The 22,587-nt window shown below is 38.3% G+C and overlaps 1 protein-coding gene across 1 annotated transcript in view; it reads left to right on the plus strand.

Moving 5' to 3' along the window:
- LOC140168725 (uncharacterized) overlaps positions 1–22,587 on the plus strand; it is a 58,383-nt gene that overhangs the window by 22,431 nt on the left and 13,365 nt on the right. Inside the window, exons 15-38 of the mRNA XM_072192134.1 lie at positions 219–482; positions 2,091–2,201; positions 3,311–3,516; positions 4,439–4,529; positions 5,338–5,562; positions 6,330–6,440; positions 7,259–7,519; positions 8,760–8,938; positions 9,243–9,318; positions 9,679–9,845; positions 11,070–11,250; positions 12,180–12,305; positions 12,959–13,081; positions 13,906–14,022; positions 14,765–15,007; positions 16,665–16,784; positions 16,968–17,102; positions 17,676–17,801; positions 18,154–18,354; positions 19,062–19,181; positions 20,085–20,321; positions 21,055–21,198; positions 21,891–22,013; positions 22,415–22,546. Coding sequence (XP_072048235.1) covers positions 219–482; positions 2,091–2,201; positions 3,311–3,516; positions 4,439–4,529; positions 5,338–5,562; positions 6,330–6,440; positions 7,259–7,519; positions 8,760–8,938; positions 9,243–9,318; positions 9,679–9,845; positions 11,070–11,250; positions 12,180–12,305; positions 12,959–13,081; positions 13,906–14,022; positions 14,765–15,007; positions 16,665–16,784; positions 16,968–17,102; positions 17,676–17,801; positions 18,154–18,354; positions 19,062–19,181; positions 20,085–20,321; positions 21,055–21,198; positions 21,891–22,013; positions 22,415–22,546 — 3,819 coding nt within the window. The remainder of the gene's footprint in view (positions 1–218; positions 483–2,090; positions 2,202–3,310; positions 3,517–4,438; positions 4,530–5,337; positions 5,563–6,329; positions 6,441–7,258; positions 7,520–8,759; positions 8,939–9,242; positions 9,319–9,678; positions 9,846–11,069; positions 11,251–12,179; positions 12,306–12,958; positions 13,082–13,905; positions 14,023–14,764; positions 15,008–16,664; positions 16,785–16,967; positions 17,103–17,675; positions 17,802–18,153; positions 18,355–19,061; positions 19,182–20,084; positions 20,322–21,054; positions 21,199–21,890; positions 22,014–22,414; positions 22,547–22,587) is intronic.

A 22,587-nucleotide genomic window follows, 5' to 3' on the forward strand; every position in this document is an offset into this window, starting at 1 on the left:
AGTTGTTTACTTCAAGGTGGAGCACGCGTGACCAAGCGTAATGCTGTGCGTAGAATATGTTACGGCGCTTGACCCATTATTGCAGAATAATGGGCTCTCATGTGACGTGTTTTAACAAATCACAGTCCGCGATTTTGAATAATGGGTCGTAAGAGTAATAGAATGATTATTAATTATTAAATTCATTATTTTTATTGACCTTGTGATTCTTGTTTCAGCTGAAGATGATGTTGAGTGTTACCAGCAAAGATGGCCTTCATTTATACCATCTACAGGTTTATACTGGGGATGGTGGAGGGACTGGTGGCGATTTTATCCAAGGACCTATTATTACGCAGGTGCTCGTTGCACCTATGATTCAGACGGTGCCCTCATTACAGGCTATGAGGATGTGTGGGGCAATAGCAATGCTCAGCTTTACCATGGTGCTTTTGGAGGCGTCTTTTATTGGGCTCCATATGCCACCAAAAAAGACTGGTTAGGTGAGAATTAATTAAACTAGGCGGTTACCCGTATTTGGCGGTTCTCGGCTGTCGCGATTACCTGGCTGATGGTGACTGTACTCACCAAGTTTTATGCCCATAGTTTTTACTAATTTGACCTCAGATGACCTCAAAATGACCTTCCAAAATTTAGCTCTAAATGTTGACTGTACCCACCACGTTTCATGCCCATGGCAGTTTTTAGTAATTTGACCTTGGATGAGCCCAAAATGACCTTCCAAAAATTTGACTCTAAAAGTTGACTGTACCCACCAAGTTTCATGCGCATACGACATTTTTTACTAATTTGACCTAAGATGACCCCTGGGTGACCCCGGATGACCCCAAAATGACCTTCCAAAATTTGACTATAAAAGTTGACTGTACCCACCAAGTTTCATGCCCATACGATAGTTTTTACTAATTTGACCTCAAATGACCCCTGGATGACCTCGGGTGATCTTGGCTCACTAACCGAAACAAACTTGTTCTGTCTGAGGTCCAGATGCACCCACCCACCAAGTTTGAGGAACGTGCGACCCCTAGTGTCCGAGAAAATAGGCGGAAAACAGTTTTTACTAATTTGACCTCAGATGACCCCTGGGTGACCTTGACCCACTAATCAATACAAACTTGTTCCGTCTTAGGTCAAGATGCACCTACCCACCAAGTTTCATGCCCATATGACAGTTTTACTAATTTGACCCCTAGATGACCTCTGGTGACCTTGACCCACTAACCAATACAAACTTGTTCTGTCCCGGTCAAGACGCACCTACCCGTCAAGTTTGAGGAACGTGCGACCCCCAGTCTCAGAGAAAAACAGTTTTTACTAATTTGACCCCTGGATGACTTTGGGTGACCTTGACCCACTAACCAATATAAACTCGTTCTTCCCTATACCAAGCTGCACCCACCCACCAAGTTTGAGGAACGTATGCGACCCCTAGTCTCCGAGAAAAGAGGCGGACAGACAGACAGACAAACAGATGTACAAACAGATGTACAGATTCTGGTGAATTATAGTAACTAGGCGGTTACCCGTATTTGGCGGTTCTCGGCTGTCGCGATTACCTGCCTGATGGTGACTGTATTCACCAAGTTTTATGCCCATAGGACAGTTTTTACTAATTTGACCTCAGATGACCCCTTGTGACCTCAAAATCACCTTCCAAAATTTGGCTCTAAATGTTGACTGTACCCACCACGTTTCATGCCCATAGGACAGTTTTTAGTAATTTGACCTTGGATGACCCCAAAATGAACTTCCAAAAATTTGACTCTAAAAGTACAATTAGAAGTATAATCACAATCATGATTATAATCAGTGCTTAAAATAAAGCAGGCCCTTGGACCAGAAGCCCATGAACGTCATTGCAGGCCTGCCAATATGCTAGTCTATTGGCCTGCAGGGCCTGTGAATTGTCACCAGTAAGGAGGGGAGGAGACAAGTTAAAGTGACCGCCTATTGGTTCAAAGGATGTTCTTGCTCGCTATTACTGCTGTAAGAAATCTGATAAATGTGATATGTATGAGACACACAGACCACCGTTTACATGTGATAGATACACACAAGTTCAACTTTCATTTCTTGTTATTCCATTACAGATAAGGATGTTCTTGCTCGCTACTACTGCTGTAAGAAATCTGATAAATGTGATTTGTATGAGACACACAGACCACCGCTTACGTGTGATAGATACAGACCAAGACGACCAGGTAGAACTTAAAAGAAATAAATAGTAACTCCTCATCTGAAATCCATCATGAGGAAATCCATGGTCAGAAAGGCCATGGTCAGAACTCAGACTACTTTCTTTTTTTTGGGGGGGGGGGTCTAATTTGCATATTTGTTATTATGATAGTGAGCTAATTTGCATCTTTTTTCTTTTTTTTCTTTTCAAATTTGTTTATTTAAAAATATTAAAATCTTTTTTATTCAAATAATGTGTTTCACAAATTTCTTACAATGTGATCGAGGAGGAGGCATTGGGGTAGACACTTGTATTGAGAACCTTAAAATTTCTAGTCATTTATGCTTTCCTCAATATATTATAAGAAATGTGTCTCTTATAATTAGGCATTAAAAGAGATCCCACTTTTCTGGAAATTTCCTGACTTCAGGAAATTATAAAGAAAATTGACCAATTTCAGGAAATATTTGCTCTATCCTAATAGGGAAAAGTGTATTTTCAGACTTTTTCCATGTTTTTCAGGAAATTTTGACAACACCAAGTGGCATCTCTACATTAAATAGTCCATGATAAGAAAAGCACCCAAAATAAGAAGTTGGATAGTACTTGTCAACTTTAGCTGTAGATGTTAGATGTTGAATTTCAGTGTGTATGCCATGCTACACATGGGAGGGCGAGTTAGCGCAGCGGTAGTTCCCTCGCTTTGCACCACTGAGGTCCCGGTTCAAGCCCGGCGCGCCCAAGGACTCATGTGCACTTGGTTTATCCCGATTCCATGCTCGCTCTCGCAGGTTTTCTCCGGGATCTCCGGTTTCCTCCTGCTTTCAAAAAATCGGTGATTAGTTGTTTGGTTATCAAAAACTTCCTTCACCCAATGGAATTTGGGGAGCTGCACAGATAATTGGTGGATGTTACAATCTAAGTGCGGATAGGTCTGCGCCTGAGGTTCGGCTGCAACTGGCCTAGATGATGCGATCTGATTGTGATGATGCACCATGGCAGCGAAATTACAGCGCTTTGAATCCTTCAAGATCTAGCTGGAAAAAGGCGCTATATAAATCCGAAATTTATTTATTTATTTATTATTTATATGCTAATTACACAAATAATAAGATTTGGTGATATTTTTTCCAGGTCGTTTCTGGGGTGATCCACATATTGGGACCCTTGATGGAGATACTTATAGTTTCAATGGTCATGGAGAATACACCTTGGTGGTTGTAGAAGACATGGACTATGAGTTACAGGGACGTACTGACCTTGTTATGGTGAACGGTACAGAACTAGACTCGGGAGGTACTGTGTTTGTTGCATTTGCTGCAAAACTGGGATCTACTACGGTATGTATATTATTAATCATAAATTGAGAATGTGATGTGTCTTTTTTCGAAACGCTGTTGATTGATTGGTTGGTTGATTGTTTTGGTTGATTGATTGATTGATTGATTGATTGATTGATTGATTGATTGATTGATTGATGGATGGATTGATTGACCGACCGACCGATCGATCAATTGATTGATTGAATCTTCTACAGGGGGAGTGTGGATTTTATATAGCATAGCCCAATGTGTGAGATAGGGAGAGTAATTATTAGTGAATTGAGTGAAAGAGGGTGGGTGTGATCAAGCATTCTAGTTTGCTTATTTAGTTTTTTGACTTAGTTCTGGGATTCTAGTAACAGGTTTGGTTGGAATCATTGTTTTTGTGGTCCAGGGAATTCAGAACATGTCTGAGGCGAACATATGGATCAGCTATAAACCAACCAATAAAACAGTGGTCATTATGACACAAAGTAAATAAGGTTTAGCAAGCACAAAAGTGCAAAACTCTCATTTAAGATTGGTCTTAACCCTGGAATTATGGACACTTTAGGGCCTCATAACTTCTAACTTGTTTGTATAAAGTATATAAAAGAAATTTTTTGTTATGGTGACTGTAAAATTTGGGCCAAAAACCATGTTTTTTGTTTTTTTTATTTTCTCCAAATTTCCCCCAAATTTGACCTGGAGGAGGGCACAAGCTGGTTTTTCTATGGGATTTTCTAAATTTTCAAATCAATTGTGCATGAAAGGAGTGTGAATTTCAAATGGAGTAACTTTAATGGGTGACTCCATTTGAAATCTACACTCCCTGTGCAAGAGATTAAGGTAATGTTTTTCATAGGGGGTGTATGGATTTCATCTGAAATAGCCCAAAACAAAAACATGCTTTTAGTTGGAAGAGATTACTCCTAACTTAATTCTCTCATTTCTTGATTAGGTTGAATTCATTTTGGATGAAGAACGCACAGAGTTTGTAACAGTTGTGAATGGCACAGATGTTGTTAATATCACTATGCTCAAGGAAGGTGGTAAGTGAAGCCATTTGAATGAAAACTATTTTTAAATAGTTTTCATTCAAATAATTTGAAAACTGTAATTAGTTAGCCTTCCCCCTTCATCATGTTCATTGAGGCCTACACTAACACTAACACTGTTAAACACCACAAAATACAACAGTATGTTGCAATCTGTGCTGTGATTGCCAGTGGCCTAGTGTGGGTCATCCAATTGGGGGCACCGGCCATGATGGGGGGGGGGGGCACCGGGGCGGATTGGGGGCACAAGCCATTTGGCAATTTTCCTATGGCTTTTTTTAAATTTTGCAATCGATTGGGGGGGGGGGGCACATGCCCATTTGTGCCCCTATGACGCTATGCCACTGGTGATTGCACAATCATCAGAACAGATGGGCCAGAGCAACACTCATGACTTGCTACTCCTCCTCCCCCACCCCCATTACAGTTTTGTCTGTGGCACCTGAGGAGTCCATGGTTATTAATCAGCCCAAAACAAACATCTGTTGTCTTCCTTTTCTCCCTTCCTTCTTTATTTTCTCTCTGCCAAAAAGCAGATAATGGTGTTAGGGTTCAAATTAAAAAATTGATTTGTGTACATATGGTATTGCCAGGTGATTTCAGGTGAACAACATAGATAGGTCAATGCAGACTACTAAAGAAAGGGGTACTATTTTCATGTGTCATGAGTATACAACTTCTGACATCTTTGTTTCCAAAATAATCAAAACCATTGACTTGATATCAGTTATTTGAATAACATACCCTCTCTTAGTTCATTTCAGACACAATTATCATATATTTCCCATAATGCATTTTTCAGACCCATACCTAAATGATACAGACAGAAGTGTCACTATAGATTACGCACCACCTACTAACATCAGTAATGGCCGCATCGCTGCCCGCTGGTCAACCACGTTGCCCGGCGATAATTTGACAGATGTAGACTTTACCGTGTCAGCCGCTGTTAAGTTGGCCATGCTGGATATCATCGTGGAAGTCCCAACAGAGCTTAGTGAGATGAATATCACCAGAGGACTTATGGGTAAGATATTTCAAATCTTTTTATTGGATGAATTGCACAGGGCTTGCAGACTGTATCAACATTATGGTTATCCAGTCGTTTCCTTTGATTATGGACAAGACTGACAAAAGATGCACCTAATGGTAGATTATGTTATGAAAGGTCATTAAACAATTCCTTGTGGTCATTTGATGAGAATGAAATGTTGCCTTTGGAAGAAACAGCTTCACTGTATATCAAATATGATGGGTATCAATACTTTTGATACAGCCTGTATAAAATGGCATTGTCTATGGTAGTTTCATTTGGGCCATAATGGTCATAGGTGCTTGTAAGATACATAGAAGTTTAATGAATCTTTAATGCTCTGCGTGCTATAGCCATGCGCTTCAATGGAAAAAGTTCAAATTTTGAAATATTTTCTCAAAATATCAAGAGCTATCTTAAGAACTACTGAATCAATACTAGGCTTGTTTGTACTCATTTTAATGCATTTTTCATGCTGATTCCAAATATGGTCATGAAAATCTACATTTCTGAAATTTTTGAATTTCTAAATTTTTTTTGAAACTTGTCGTCTGCAGTCGACACCCCGCGTCAAGAGAGTTAAAATGAACCTCTTAGAAATGGAAGAAATTTTTAGTGAAATCTGACAAAAGAATATAACTTGCCGCCTGCCTTGCAAGATTTTATAAGAACGCTCCATATGTTCCTTCATGTTTATTTCAAGTTCATCACTTAAATGTACAATTAAGTTGTAATAATTTCTTTGTGTTTATATTGATAAGGTGTATACAGTGGAAGTAAGACAGATGACTTTGTGTTTCCTAATGGGACTATACTAGAACCAGCTGGTGACACACCTACTGAAAGAGAACTATTTAACTATGGAGAGACATGTAAGTTACAAAAATGCAAGACTTGTCAAGGAGTGATAATGTGATAATTATTTGGACATTTTGGCTCCTAATATCAGTATATAATACCAAATTTATTAATTTGTTTTAAACAATTCATTGATGCCAGCACTGGTGGCATCCATTACTGCCTGTAGACAGAATGGCTGGAAAGGTGACCTCAACACTGTGGATAGTCTTCCTGTGCTTTTGAATGGGACAGCACTAACCTTGGCCAATTTTTAGACCAAAATTGAGGAGAAGTTTGTGCGAGCATAACAAGATTTTTTTTCCGTTCATGGATTTTTACTTATCTGTCTGTAAATATTTTCTAAATTACGTTTTTCATAACATATTAAAAAGACAGAGACCCCTGCTGTATAATAAACTACCTGGGTAAGTTTTGAGTAACCTCAATGAAAATTATCAAAAAAGTATCTATTCATTTGTGTGTGCATATGATCCATCACCTGTCACTTGGTAGTCTTGTAACATATCTAATGGCGCTGCCCATGGCCACTTGGTAAATTATTTAATTCAAATTAATCAATTCGATATTATAGACTGGTAGCTGGAACATATAATAAACATGACTGATCCAATGTTTAGCCAAAATTGTGCCAATTTCTGCTGTTTGTTTACTTACAAATATGGTATGACAAGTGTAAAAGTATACTTCGATATATATGACAAAAATTACTAGATCTAAACTAGTGATTACATGGATTTATAAACTGATGTCAGTTAGGAACAAATAAGATTTTGAAAGTCCGTATCTGTATTTTAACATTTTTTTTCATTAATTTTTGTGTCATTTAAAGGGAGAAACACACCTGAAACATCCTTATTCGAATACTCAGAAGAAGATGATTGGAGCAAACGCAATGATAGGGACTTTGTCCCCAAATTCCTTGATGAACTCCTTCAACAGTACAAAGGCACTGAGTTTTTACAAAGAGTTCAGTCAGTCTGTGGCAGTAAGAGGGAGTGCTTGTTTGATTCCTTAGCCACTAATAGCACAGAGATAGGGGCTAGTACAGCAGAGACGGATGAAATGTTTCAAGAACTGGTTAGCAATCTGAGTGAGTAAACTTAGTTTTGATGATGCAAATTGAAATCGATGGTCTTAAGGGCTGGGGTATGAGCGTTTGGACAGTATTTATTGTGGGACATTAGAGCACATCAGACATATCGAATTGCATTCTGAATACTGAAGAATGTCATTCTGATATCAAATAATTTTGATTTTTGAAATTCGCAATTTAATACACATTTTATGGCAAATCATTAAAATTGATATTTTTGATATTTAACAGTACTTGAAGTAAACTTTATAAATCTGTGATGATGTATACTTAAAGTGTATGTAGGTGGGATGAAAAGGCGACGGTCAATTGAAAATGTTGAACTTTCGTATTGAAGATATGGATTTTTTTTCCCAAAACACCAAAAAAAAATAGGTCTTTTTGGGAAAAAAATCCATATCTTCAATATGAAAGGTCAAAATTTTCAATTGACCGTCGGCTTTTCATCCCTGCTACATACACTTTAAGAATATGTCATTAGATTTATATAATTTGCCTCTAGGACTGTTATATATCAAAATTTGAAATATATCAAATTTTTATAATTTGTCATAAAATTTGTATTATATTGTGATTTTCAAAAATGAAAATTATTTGATATCAGAAAGACATGCTTCAGATTCAGAATGCAATTCGATAGGTCTGAGGTGCTCTCATGTCCCACAAAAAATACTGTCGAAACGCAATAAACACTTATTTTAGATCCCTTAACCCACAAAAAAGGAGTCAAATTTATATATGGTCTTAACCCACAAAAAAGAGTCATCTCCAAGACAGATAGAGAGGCACGCCCTGTGGTTTGGCTAACCTTTCAAACAGGGAATTATTTTAAACACAGTATGCATATATGTCATGCATCTTTATTTGTCTCTGTCTGATTTCATATATTATATATAAGCAGTGGTGGTGCCACGGGGGGGGGGGGGCATGAGGGGGCAAATGCCCCCAGTCAAAACCCAAAATTACGAAAAATTCCACTTTTTGCTGCAATTTTGCGCAAATTTGGTTGATTCACTTTGCCCCTCAATGCCCCCCAGAAAAAAATTTCCTGGTGACGCCACTGTATAAAAGACAAAGGGCTACTATACTTTCTTTCATTTAGAGTTTGGTACCGGGTGTGTATTCTGTTGGTCAACACACTTACATCACTGGTGCCAATACCAAACTCAAGATGAAACAAAGTATAGTTCCCCATTCCATATTGTATGATTGGCAAGTTTTGATTTGTCTTTTCCAGACAATTTCCCACCAAACATCAGTGCCATTACTGAGACAAGCAACACAGATTCCCTGCAAGATAATGGTCTCCTTTATCTGGTTGTGGATACCAGCTATACATATCAGATAGATGCTGATGATCCTAATGGAGATGAGATTATGTACTCTCTTCCTTATGATGGTCTAGGAGCTACTATTAGTGACAGTAAGTCTGTTTTCTCAAGTAGTGGATACCAGCTATACATATCAGATAGATGCTGATGATCCTAATGGAGATGAGATTATGTACTCTCTTCCTTATGATGGTCTAGGAGCTACTATTAGTGACAGTAAGTCTGTTTTCTCAAGTAGTGGATACCAGCTATACATATCAGAAAGATGCTGGTGATCCTAATGGAGATGAGATTATGTACTCGCTTCCTTATGATGGTCTAGGAGCTACTATTCGTGACAGTAAGTCTTGTTTTCTCAAGTAGTGGATACCAGCTATACATATCAGATAGATGCTGGTGATCCTAATGGAGATGAGATTATGTACTCGCTTCCTTATGATGGTCTAGGAGCTACTATTAGTGACAGTAAGTATGTTTTCACAAGTAGTGGATACCAGCTATACATATCAGATAGATGCTGGTGATCCTAATGGAGATGAGATTATGTACTCTCTTCCTTATGGTGGTCTGGGACCTACTATTAATGACAGTAAGTCTGTTTTCTCAAGTAGTGGACACCAGCTATATCAGATAAATGCTGGTGATCCCCATGGAGTTGAGATAATGTAATGTACTCTCTTCCTTATGATGATCTAGGAGCTACAGCCTAAATGATTAATGCACTAGGTACGGTAGTGCTTATATCCACTTTTATGCAAGTAAGCAGGTCAATGTCAGATGTTCAGAAAGTATTAAAAAAATTTCCCCATCCCCACCTAATTTCAGATGGAGAGCTTTCACTGAGTCCAACATCTACAGAAGAAGTCAAGCTTGCAGTCTTGATGAGTGATGGCAGTGCAAATACATCCATCTCATTTAAATTGAAGCTGTGTTCATGTGAGAATGGAGGAGAATGTGACTGGAATTCCACATCGGATAATGCTGCATTCTCAGTAAGTGAAACAAAATAACAAACATAAAATCATGCAAACAAACAAATAAAAGATGTGTCTGTTGGTGTCCATTATTATTGAAGATTATTCTGATCAACATCCTTGGTTGCAATCATTTACCAGCTTCTGCACACATGCACACTGCCAACTCTCCATTTGTAGTTTTTATTCTTTGTGACCGGACATGACGAATCAGCCGTAAAGTCGGCCCAGTCAATTTTGTTTTATTTCGTATTTAGAAAATATAAAGCTTTAAAATGGTATATCATAAAGACGAATTTCATAGTTCTAGTCCAATAAAACAGCACTTACTGTGGACGTTTCGAAATCTGTCAGATTCCTTTATCAACACTGATGTTGTTGTGACGACCTTCTGTGTACAACTCGTTGTTGCTTAGCAACTTGGTTGCCAGTTGGTTTCTTCAGGAGATCGTCAAATCGTGAGTTAGGTTGTATTGCCCCTCGTCTCTGTTCATGGTGGTGCCCTGTTGTCTGATTTTCACTGCCTATTTGATCCATCGTTTGTATCTGTCTGCCTCTTTGCCTAAAATCTTAGCCTCCTCCCAGTCAATGAAAGACCCCCATGTCAACGAGGCTCAGGAATGTCCTCTTATTGTTAATAATAATAATAATTATAACAGGCTCTTATATAGTGCCCTTAACCCGGCTCAAGGCGCTTAACAAACAAAAACAATTAAATAAACATCAAGCAAAGATAGAACTGATACAGAAAAAATTGTACATCGCACCCAAAAGAGATGGAACAAGAACGAGCGACAAATTGTTGGTTTTACATACCTATAAATACAATGCTTTGAAACCCACCACTTGAACAGGATTTAGCCAAAGCAAACAAAGACTAGAGCTAGGAAATAGGTAGAAGCTTATTATTCTCTTCAGCAATAGGATTATTGATTGGTTTAAAAGGTGTTTGACTGGTGATATCAAATGAGATACATTTTGCACCAAATTTAGGTACCTATGAATACAACCTTCATGCACATTTTACACTGTAACTCAGAATACAATTTGCTGACTTTATGGCTCATTTGTTGTGTATGGCCACATTTAGGCAACAGAGCACAGAGTAACACTTGGATTTGAATACTAGTATGCAGACATGGATATATCAAATGACAGTGGCATGCAAAAACTGATGAAATAATTCTTTTTGTCTAGCTATGGGTGACTTACTTTTCTGCTTTTATATTCATTTATTTTCAGGTGGTGTCTTGTATCTGCACCCCTGGTTGGTTTGGCAATAATTGCTCTGAAGAGTTAGACAGCTGTACAGAAAATCCTTGTTTTCCAGGAGTCCAATGTATAGATCTACCACCTCCTGAAGTGAATGCAACATGTGGGAGTTGCCCCCCTAATCTTATGGGTGATGGATTTAAGTGTTTTGGTAAGTAGAAAGTTCTTTGACTGTGGTGTAAACTTGGTATAGGAAAGAGGGGCAGGAACAAGTAACTGTGATAATATCTTTAAAGTGAGTCAGATGACAGGGGCCATATTTTCTTATAAGTATGAGTTAAGGAAGCCAATAATCACATTTATATTCACATAGGTCTTGTGGTTCCAATAAGGTTTCAAAAATGTTGGGCCATCCCCCCCCCTGAAAAAAATCATGCACATAGAGTAATACCCCTTATATCACACCTTGGGATTACCTTTATAGAACCCATACTTTTTCTCTTGTGTATCAGCTTTATTTGTCTCAATAGTTAGGTGCAAAATCTCCTAGGCTCTGCCCTCCTCCAACCGGCCTTAAGTATTATAATGACAGAACAAACATGTATCCAAGTACACAATATGCAGAGAGGGGGTTCATTTGTCAATGAGAATTGGGAAAATAATTCCAACTATATTATGTTAGCCTTTTACTATTGCCAAGGGTGTAGCTCACAGAATTAGAGAAAGAGAACCAGGATGCAACCACCATCTTGATATAGGCATGGAGCAAAAATTGGGGGTATTCGGTTTCCCTTGGAATGCGCTAGAGGCATTTGTTGTCATGCAAGCGCAATATGGATGATGGCGCATTTGAGAGATGCACTTGATGCGACCTGCTTGCCAATACCAAGATGCTTCAGATGAGACACAGAATTGTTTTCATTTATCTCCGCCCACCGTCAGCAAGGACCTAAATACCCCCAATTTTCACCCCATAGCTTACAGCGCGATTGTATGTGGCGGTTCCTGGTTCTCCTTCTCTAATTCTGTGGCCGGTGTAGCTTTAGAATAATGATTGGCACCTAACCATAATCATAACCTTAAACTTAAGTTTCTTAATCCTCTAACCCTATATCAATTTGTATGTTATCTTTTGATTAGATTTAAATGAATGTGCTGATGAGAATGCCGATGACTGTGACCAAATATGTACTAATACACTAGGCAGCTATGAGTGCTCATGCAATGATGGATATCAACTGCATATAGACAACAAGGCTTGTATTGGTATGTGTATCATAGTATATGTGTAATGTTTAGGTTAAAACTATTAAGTTTCTTTGCTTGTTTTGACTGGGAGCCTCATAAATGGTGGGGTAAGTGTTGCAAAGGATGCGGAAACCAAAAGTGCACAGAGAAAAATATGTGAGCTGGACAGGCCACCTGGCTCATTATTGGCTGGGCTATAGCAGTTAGAGGTACGTGGAATGACCACTGCACCAATCCGTCCTCCCAGGAACATGTTCAAGCCTGTACAGGGGTGTAGCCAGCTTTCTTGGGGGGGTAAACAAAATGTCTGTTCTGGTTTTGGTGGGGGTGGCAAATTTTCCTGGTGTGTATCATTTTGGCCTGGTATTATCAATAATGTATACAGTGTGATTTTAGAGAGACTATTAAAGGTCTTACTCTTAATCCATAAAGCCAATTGAATTGATGGCAGATTTTTGGTGTGAAACAGGCCACACAGAAGATGTACCTGGACAATTTTGGGGTGCTTTTTTCTTTTTTGCTTCCCTTTCTTTTCTCCTCTCCCATTTTCTTTGGTGCTCTGATTTTCTCTTTCAATTGTTTTGTCAAGGAGCATTCTGTCCCCTACTCAAATACTCTTTTGACCCCACAAAGACTTAAATATAATTCAGATTTGTTTCATATTTCTTTAGATATTGATGAGTGTCTTGACGGAGCCTGCAATGATGATGACAATGCTGTCTGTATCAATACAGAGGGATCCTATGAATGCCCATGTAATGATGGATATGAAAACCTGGATGGTATTTGTGTGGGTGAGTCATGTTTCATTGGAAAACAGTGCAACTTACTGGTCACTCTAGAAAGGCTTATTAAGTTCACTCTTTGCAGTTCTGAGAAAAATCAAGGTTTTGTTACTGTCATGTTGCACATAAACATATTATTTGGATTTTTCTTCTGTTGTATAACACTAGATTATTTAAAAAAAATTAATTTCTGTTTTGCTTAGAAATAGTAAATTTTACTCCAAAGATCATATCTTTGGAAGTATAAGTATGCAATGTGAAACAAACTGTGAATGCCAAGTACACATAGACTCTGTATAAAGACTTGGCAATTGAGGTTCTTTGTTCTCAGTAGCCTGTAACATTCCATAAATCATTTTTACAGCAAATAGAAGTGTATGCTCTAGTTATTCTGCAAAAGCCATCACTGCTTGACCATCTTCCCAAGTTTCATATACTAGTATGTGAACAATAATTATTTAATCAGCAGTAAATTCCTTGTCAAGCCTAGGCTATTCTTTGATGAGAGCAAACTCCCCCGTCTTAGTTTTCCCCTGTTTTTTCCCAGTGAGGCAAATGTGTGACATATGATCCTCCATAGTCTCCAGCTTTGCAACACATTTTTCCCAAGTATAGTTTGCAGGACAAAAATTGTCCAATTGTAGGCAAACCTTCTGATTCATTAGGCGGAGGCACTGCATTTAGCGTTAGCTTTGGATATCTAATTATCCGACTTATCCAATGAAAAATAAAGAAAATAATGTCCCCCATCTGTAATTTTCTCACCAAACCCTGTTGCCACATAATTATATCCTACTAAATGGGTGTCTTGAACTGATGCCTTTGTTTTTCAGATATTAATGAGTGTTTAGTCCAAGATTGTGGAGACCTAGCAGAATGTGTGAACACTCCTGGATCCTACTTTTGTCAGTGTCGTAGTGGTTACTATGGCGATGGTGTCACTTGTACAGGTAAGGTTCAATTCATCAATTTAAACTTATTTTAGTATCATTTTGGGGTTCATTGATTGAATTAAGTCATGATTTCCGGGTTAATTAATAGCATTAAGGACATTATTGATTTTATGCCGGAGGAAGCACCCAGGGCATGAACAATAATCCTTTTCTTAATTCTATTGATGAACTCCTCTAACCCTAACTGTGCTAATGGTTTATTTTGCTATTGGAAGAAGAAGATGAACAAAGAAGTCACTTTGTACCCCCAGGATTCGAATCTCGGACCCCTCACGTGCCACATAGAAGATCACCAGCCTCTAGCCACAGGGGTTACGTTGGCCCGGCCAGCGATTTCCTAAGTATATATGACTTAGGCTGATGGCACCATTGCATCATGTGGAATGCATGCACGAGCAGTGGTTTTAATAGTGAGCTTTAGTGAGCTCTGGCTGGGTTAGGGACACAAGAACATTCAATGATTTAAGTATTCCCTTAGTGCTCCAAAAATTGATCAATTATTTTATCAATTGATCAAATCATAGAAATAGCTAAAGGACACTTTTTTTTGCTATATCATTGCACCTGTAATATGCTATCATATTACATTCATTTTTTATTAAACTCATAATTTAATAGTCTCAGAATTCAGCTGCCTTCAGCTGTTTATTGTCCCTGGGGACACAAATTCACCATGCCCTTTTAATGTCATTGCTCAAAATTGGTAGTAATCTATCAGATACCTCGTTTCTGCACACAGATATCGATGAATGTCTAGGAGCAAATGACTGCCATGAAATGGCAACCTGCAGGAATCTAGATGGCTCCTATGAGTGCAACTGCAATGCAGGATGGGAAGGGGATGGCACTGAGTGCTCTGATGTCAACGAGTGTGATTCAGGAGCAGCAGAATGTGACTCTAGAGCTGATTGTACTAATACAGAGGGCAGCTATACATGTAGCTGTCAAGATATGTTTATGGGAGATGGAGAAACCTGCACAGGTAAGTGTGTACTAGTTGAAAATGGAAAATAGCAGAAAGGGGGGAACAGAGGTGGAATTTTAAGAGAAGTATATTGTGCCTGGATCTAAAGCTACGTTTTGGATGCAGCTCCTATCAACTCACTTTTAAACTATACATCTAGCAAATCAACAACATCACAAAGGCATGATGGAAAATCTATATAAAGTTACCACACTGGTATTTTTTGAAGTTTTTCTAACCAAAAACTTCATGCCATATAGATGAGTTGACCTATGATGGACGTCACATGTTTACATTCAGACCGCCCTCTGTTGTTTCAAGCCAGGCAAAATAACATAGGAGTGTCTATGACAGACCACATAAATCTCGTCAAAACTCAATTTTTAAAAGCCTTTGAAGATTTGTGTGATATTATGTATATAGCTTGATGCATTTGTGTGATATTATGTATATAGCTTGATGCATTTGTATGATATTATGTATATAGCTTGATGCATTTGTAAACAAGTTTGATAACATTTTTAGCATTATTTGCTTTGATACCAAAGTTAATGAATATAAATCAAATTCTTCCATGTAAACTATAGTGTTTTTTGCCTGGTAGTTTTGATCTCAGACCAACAGAGGGCGTATCAAATGTAAACGCATGTCAACTCATCTATACTTTGTGTTATGTATGGCTTTTAGGCAATTCATTTGATTTTAGTCAATCTTGTAATTTATGAAATATCAAGTGATTGTTCAGTGATCCCTTATTAGTTAAACCTGTCATAGGGTATTTTTGAGAAAATTGGCAAAAAAACAAAAACAAGGAAAAGACACTTGAAGCCCCATTCAAATACATATAGCTAATTTCTCTACTTAAGTATAGATTTTACAGTTTCATGTAAAATGTTCTATTTTGTCTTTGACACACGTCTCTCTGAATCTGAAGAGTTACTGCATAACACTCCTAGTGGAGTCAGGCAGCAGGATAGTTCATTAATAAAAAGTATCGAAGCAACATCGACGGTCATGAGTCCCAAGATCGAACAAATTTGACTTTTGTTACTATGTGATAATATGTTACAATAATACAATACAATAAACGGAATTTAGATAGCGCCTTAGCATAAGTATGAACAAAGCGCTTTACAATGATCTTAAAAGTACAACTTACACTACATCTTAGGCTACAATAAAATGTACCACTTAATTAAAAATAAAAAACTTAGTTTGGAAACAAATGGGTTTTCAGATTAGATTTAAAAGTGGCCAGACTAGGTGAAGTACGAAGTTTTACAGGTAATTGGTTCCAGAGAGCTGGCACAGAATTGCAGAAGGCATTATCCCCATATGTTGTGTGAGTTCTATTACTTTCAAGCAGACTGCCATCAGCATGTGATCGTAGTAACATACCATCAGAAAATGTGTGAGATTTTAGGAGATTTTGTTATTAGCGATTCCTTTGTATTCCTTTTATAAACAAAGGGAGATGTTACAATATATAATATATTATTAGCGATAACACCCAACAATTGTGTCGCCAGGTTATGTGTATCAATAAACACCCAAGGCTAATTGGATACCAAAATGTCGGACTACAGTACAAACCACGTCTGCCATAGCTCATGATTTACTGATAGATATGCAGAAAAGAATATCGTTACATGCCTATTATGATTTCTTGTTTCAGATATTAATGAATGCGAGACACAAACTGATGACTGTGAACAAGTGTGTATGAATACAGAGCCTGGATATGAGTGTGGCTGCAATGATGGATTTGAACTAAGTGATGACACAACATGTGATGGTAAGTACCATATATCAGGCAGCAAATGTTGTATTGTAATAAAAACCTTGTTTATTCTGTGAGTGGTGTATCCTTAGATCGACTACAACTGCTGTGTTTAAGACCTTCATATCTAAATGGGAAAGTATATTTTGAAAAAAGCTGTTAATGACATATTCTAGCCTTATCTTTCTTCCTATGCAGTTCAACAAGATCGAGCATGTGTTGATGCTACCATTACCTGTGGACCATATGGCCAATGTGTACGCAGTAGTGATGGTACTACTGATGAGTGTGTATGCAATCAAGGAGCAGAACTCAGTGGAACATCATGTAATGGTAAGATGCACACATGCATGCATGTCCTGATGCATGCACCACCATTAAACACTTGCACATATTCCTACATGTAAGCACTCCTAAAACGAGGATATGAAATTTTCACATTGTGGGATGTGAAACTCATTCCCTAAGTCATTTGCCATACGTTGCATGGACATGGCTTCACACACATAAAGTTACACTATCTAATCATGGCATATTTTGTAGAGTGCCTTACCTGCAAGTTCTGGGGATTTCGTACCAATTGGAACTACAAACTTATGTTTGCAAATATAAACTACAGAACAACATCTTAAGACTAAATACAGTGAAAATAACAATAAGTGAGTAAAAATTGTTCATGAGAACACAGAAATAAATATGAGTAGTCACACTAACCATATCCCTGCACTAACACTGGTGCCTGTTGTCATATTTTTGACTGATGTCAGACTTTCAAATTGTCACAGACAAACAAAAAGACATGGATATGCTTTTACCTTGCACAGCACATACATTTACTGTCTGTATTATAGCTTATTATGGTGATGTTTACCAAGCAAAATAATTCTTGTTTTCCTTGTCTTTAAGATATTGATGAGTGTGCAGCTGATGTTACCAATGTTTGCGATGGAACATGCACCAATGATGGCCTTGGGTATAGCTGTAGCTGTGCAGATGGCTATGAACTAGATAATGATCGCAGAACTTGTATAGGTGAGTATATGGGTGTGTAGATAAACAGACTCACACCAATGAGGAACTAGGATATAGCTGTAGCTGTGAAGATGGCTATGAACTAGATAATTATCAGAGAACTTGTAGAGGTGAGTATAATAGGTGTGTAGATAAACAGACTCACACCAATGAGGAACTAGGATATAGCTGTAGCTGTGAAGATGGCTATGAACTAGATAATTATCAGAGAACTTGTAGAGGTGAGTATAATAGGTGTGTAGATAAACAGACTCACACCAATGAGGAACTAGGATATAGCTGTAGCTGTGAAGATGGCTATGAACTAGATAATTATCAGAGAACTTGTATAGGTGAGTATATGGGTGTGTAGATAAACAGACTCACACCAATGAGGAACTAGGATATAGCTGTAGCTGTGAAGATGGCTATGAACTAGATAATTATCAGAGAACTTGTAGAGGTGAGTATAATAGGTGTGTAGATAAACAGACTCACACCAATGAGGAACTAGGATATATCTGTAGCTGTGATGATGGCTATGGACTAGAAAATGATGAGAGAACTTGTAAAGGTGAGTATTATATGGGTGTGTGTAGAAAGACATGCACCCAGCACCAATGAGGAAGCTGGGTGTAGGTGTAGCTGTGATGATGGTTGTGAACTAGATAATGATCCGAGAACTTCTATGGGTGATTATATGGGTGTGTAGGTATGCAGAACCAGGGTATAACTGTAGCTGTGAAGCTGTCAATGATAATGATCAGAGAACTTCTAAAAGGTGAGTGTATGTAAGTAGAAGACGGATGGACAGCCAGAAAATAGTGATCATAACATTCTTGTAACATATATAGGACTGGGTCCAGTTCCTCACATCCTCAGTGGCAGTTAAGATTGGATTTAAGCACTTCCTTTCTCTTGACCCAAAGGCTGACAGTAAAATTGTTAACTTGATTGTTGGGAGTGGCCTTCTTTTCCTTGTTCTTTGTCATCAAATCTGTTTCTCACTTCTCTTTCCATACAGGCCAGCATGCTTATGTAGGCTTTTTAGCTGGGAAGCGGCCTTCAAGCGTGCAGGACTGGTGGATTTTGTAATGTCGGAGAGGGCCTGTCATGGTCCCCGCGGCACTGAACAGTGAACAAGTGCCAGCAGCATTAAGTGCTAACATGGGGGGTCAAGGAATCAGGACTTAATACTTTCTATGACTGGAGCTTCCAAGTACTTTTCCTTCCCATTGGTAACTTTGTAACCCACTTTGCCATTTTTCTCCCACCATCCAGACATTGATGAATGCAGCCTGACAAATGATTGCCATACAGCAGCATCATGTACCAACACAGATGGGTCACATACATGTACTTGTGATACAGGCTACACAGAAGATGGGACTGTCTGTACAAGTAAGAAATCAATAAGAGTGTCCGGGGTGTGTGCTGGGGTTGGAAGTGTGTAGGGGTGAGTTTGTAATACATGTGCATGCAATTAGGACATTGGTCCATTCATTATTTCATGGAACTGGTGAATCACCAGTATTTATTGTAATAAATAGGTCCCTGTATCACCAGTGGTGATACAGGGACCTATTTATTACAATGATAGATGGATTAAGTTGTCGCTGGGCAGAAAAAACCTATGTAAATTTTCACTGTTGCTCATTTGGCAAAACAGGGAATGGTCAAAATGTCAAATATGAAAGTATTTTCATTTCACATTAGACATCAAACAACATCTTTGAAAGTGTCCCCTGCAAACTGACAATACCTTCAAATTTGACATTTGTAGTGTTCCTTGTTTTGCCAAATGAGTATAATAGGGACAATTTACATAGAAGGATTTTCCCGCCCAGTGAAGTAATGCGACCTCTATAATAGAGGGTGAAAAATACATTAGTAGACAGAAGGGATACATGTAGCTAACATCACCTGTGGCAAGAATCAGATTTGAATAGTGGATGCTGATATTGGATCATGGGCATCGCCATTGGACAATAATAATGATGCCATGGGGGAAGCTACATAAAAATTATGCATATTGCTATATAAAGACTTAGTCAAAATGATGTCACATAAAAACATGGTGGACCAGCCTCATAATAATTAATTACACAAAATACTGCTACCATCAGCATAGGCGGCTATGAAGACTCACACATATTGATATTGAAGATTTATGTTCCAAGTGTCCTCCGATCGATATGTGAAGTTACCTCTCTCTCCCTTGCACCACATACTCTTCATTCATCCATGATTAAGAATAACAATGCAGTAAGAAAACTTGTCAAACTTGTTGTTTCATATCCTCAGATATTAATGAGTGTACTACAGACCCATGTGCAGAGAATGCAGAATGCACTGACACCCCTGGATCATATCAATGTGTCTGTATTACTGGTTTCCAAGGAGATGGGTACAACATCTGTGATGACATCAATGAGTGTAATATTGCTGGCTGTGATGTGCAGGCTGTATGTAGTAACACAGATGGATCATATCAGTGTGAATGTAATCAGGGTTATTTTGGAGATGGTGCAACATGTGAAGGTATGTAGGTTGTAACAAAAATACAGATCTCAATGAACTAAAATTAGTGTGTTCAGAGAGCATTATTTAAGGAATTCTATCTATTACTATAATATCTGTTGCTGCACAACCCTTCATGATAGTCAGTCAGGGTTGGCATTTTACTGGAATGTACCTGGGAGCATTCAGCATTGTGGCAGCGATACAGGCTCTGCCTCGCAATTTGTGCACTAGCAGTGCCATCGTGTTATGCACTTGGGCAAGGTGCTTTACCTCACTTGCCTCTCTCTACCAAGGGGTAAAATGGGGAGCTGTTATGAATATTGCCCATTTGAGCACCCAAAAGGTATGAGCATGCATTGGACACGGTATGGCTGCTGACATAATTTTAACAACAACAGTATAAATGTCAAGTGTTTTGATACACATAAAACTAGGCACTGTATAAGTGTCAATATTTAGTTTCATTTATTTATCCAGTCTGGTGGGAAAGAAGCTGAAATACTGCATGAAATAGCATGAAGTGAAAATAAAGTCAGCTAAATAAGCCCATTACATTTTGTATACCCTTCTCAACAATCAACATAAAAGACTGTAAAAAAGTAGCAAACAGGATATTAAATCAGTCTGTAATTATCCAAGTGCAACTTGTTTGTTTCAAATCTGATTTTCACTAAGCTATAGTTGAAATTTAACTCCCGGTATAAGTCTATAGTAACATGTAATACAAGATATTTTCTTTTCCTGGATCCAGATATCAATGAATGCACAAGCTTCATCAACCCTGACAACTGTCCAGCAAACTCCCTATGTATCAACATTGCTGGGTCATTCAGGTGTATGTGTAATATGGGCTATGAGGAGTCTACAGTTGCCAATGAGGAGTTCATGTGTCTAGGTAAGTGCTACAAACTCCCTATGTATCAATATTGCAAGGTTATTCAGGTGTATGTGTAACACAGGCTATGAGCAGTCTACACTGGTTGCCAATGAGGAGTTCATGTCTAGGTAAGTGATACAAACTCTTTATGTGTTAACAATGCAGGATCAGACAGGTGTATGTATGTTCCGAGATGGCACTTTTTGATCTGTATATATATAAAATATTGAACTATTATTACCTACTTCCAGTAGGTTTCTTTCCAAGTGGAAAGCGAAAATATTAAAATTTGATTAGGATCCCTATGTCCGAGAAGGTCCAGTTACCCCGGGTAAACTAAATCCGAGTAGGCATATTGCTTGCCAAAGGCAAGCATGGCTCGCAAATTGAGCCTAGCTACTTATGCCAATGTTGAGCAAGTAAGACCACTGTCTAGAAAAGCCACCATAGCTTGCAAAGCGAGTTTAGAAGTAAAGACCACTATCTGCTCTCAATGGAAGCCAAGTTGAAGTAAGACCAATATCCAGAAAGCTCACTCACTGAGCTTTCTTTTGCCAGAATCAGAGAGGATATGTCATGGTTTTTCATCTCAGTTGTTATTCTTTTCTATTGGTTGGAAAATTTAAGGTCGGCTATGGAGCCAAGCTACAATTCCTATAAGATATATGCAATTTTATCAGTGTAATATACATGATATATCTATGTTTCAGATGTCAATGAATGTGAGGAAATGTTTGATAACTGCCATGTGTATGCTGCCTGTACTAACACTGATGGAGGGTTCACATGTGAATGCAACAGTGGTTTTGAAGGGGATGGAATCACCTGTGCAGGTATGTAATAGAGTTTGATAACTGTCATATGAATGTACAAACATAGATTGGAGTATCACCTGTGAATGCAATAATGAGCAATACTGCTTTTAAAGGGGATGGGGCACCTGTACAGGTATATAACATGTTAGGAGAAGAGCAAGGGTGTAGCCAGCCTACGTAGTGTGTGTGTAGGGGAGGGGGGGGGGGTAACATCAAATGTTCATCACCACTGACAGTGTGCAGTGTGAATAGAGCATCAATGTAGTAGCTATATCTGTAACATCTCCTTCACATGTATGTTAAAATTACCTAGGGTAGTCATGTCATCAATAGTGTTGTGCCAAATTTTGTATTCCGATAGGCCTATCTATGACTTGTTCTGATCCACATGTGTTTTGGTGATTCCCTGTATCTTTCAGATATCAACGAGTGTGCAACAAGTATTCCATGTTCCACATCAAACTATGAGAAGTGCGAGAACCGAATTGGTGAATATAGATGTACTTGTCAGACGAACTTCTACAGACAGGGAAGCAGTCAAACTTGCCAAGGTTAGTTATCACACAAGTATTCCATGTTCCACATCAAGCTA

Source organism: Amphiura filiformis, chromosome 13 (genome assembly GCF_039555335.1).
Source record: "Amphiura filiformis chromosome 13, Afil_fr2py, whole genome shotgun sequence".
Classification (NCBI taxonomy): domain Eukaryota; kingdom Metazoa; phylum Echinodermata; class Ophiuroidea; order Amphilepidida; family Amphiuridae; genus Amphiura; species Amphiura filiformis.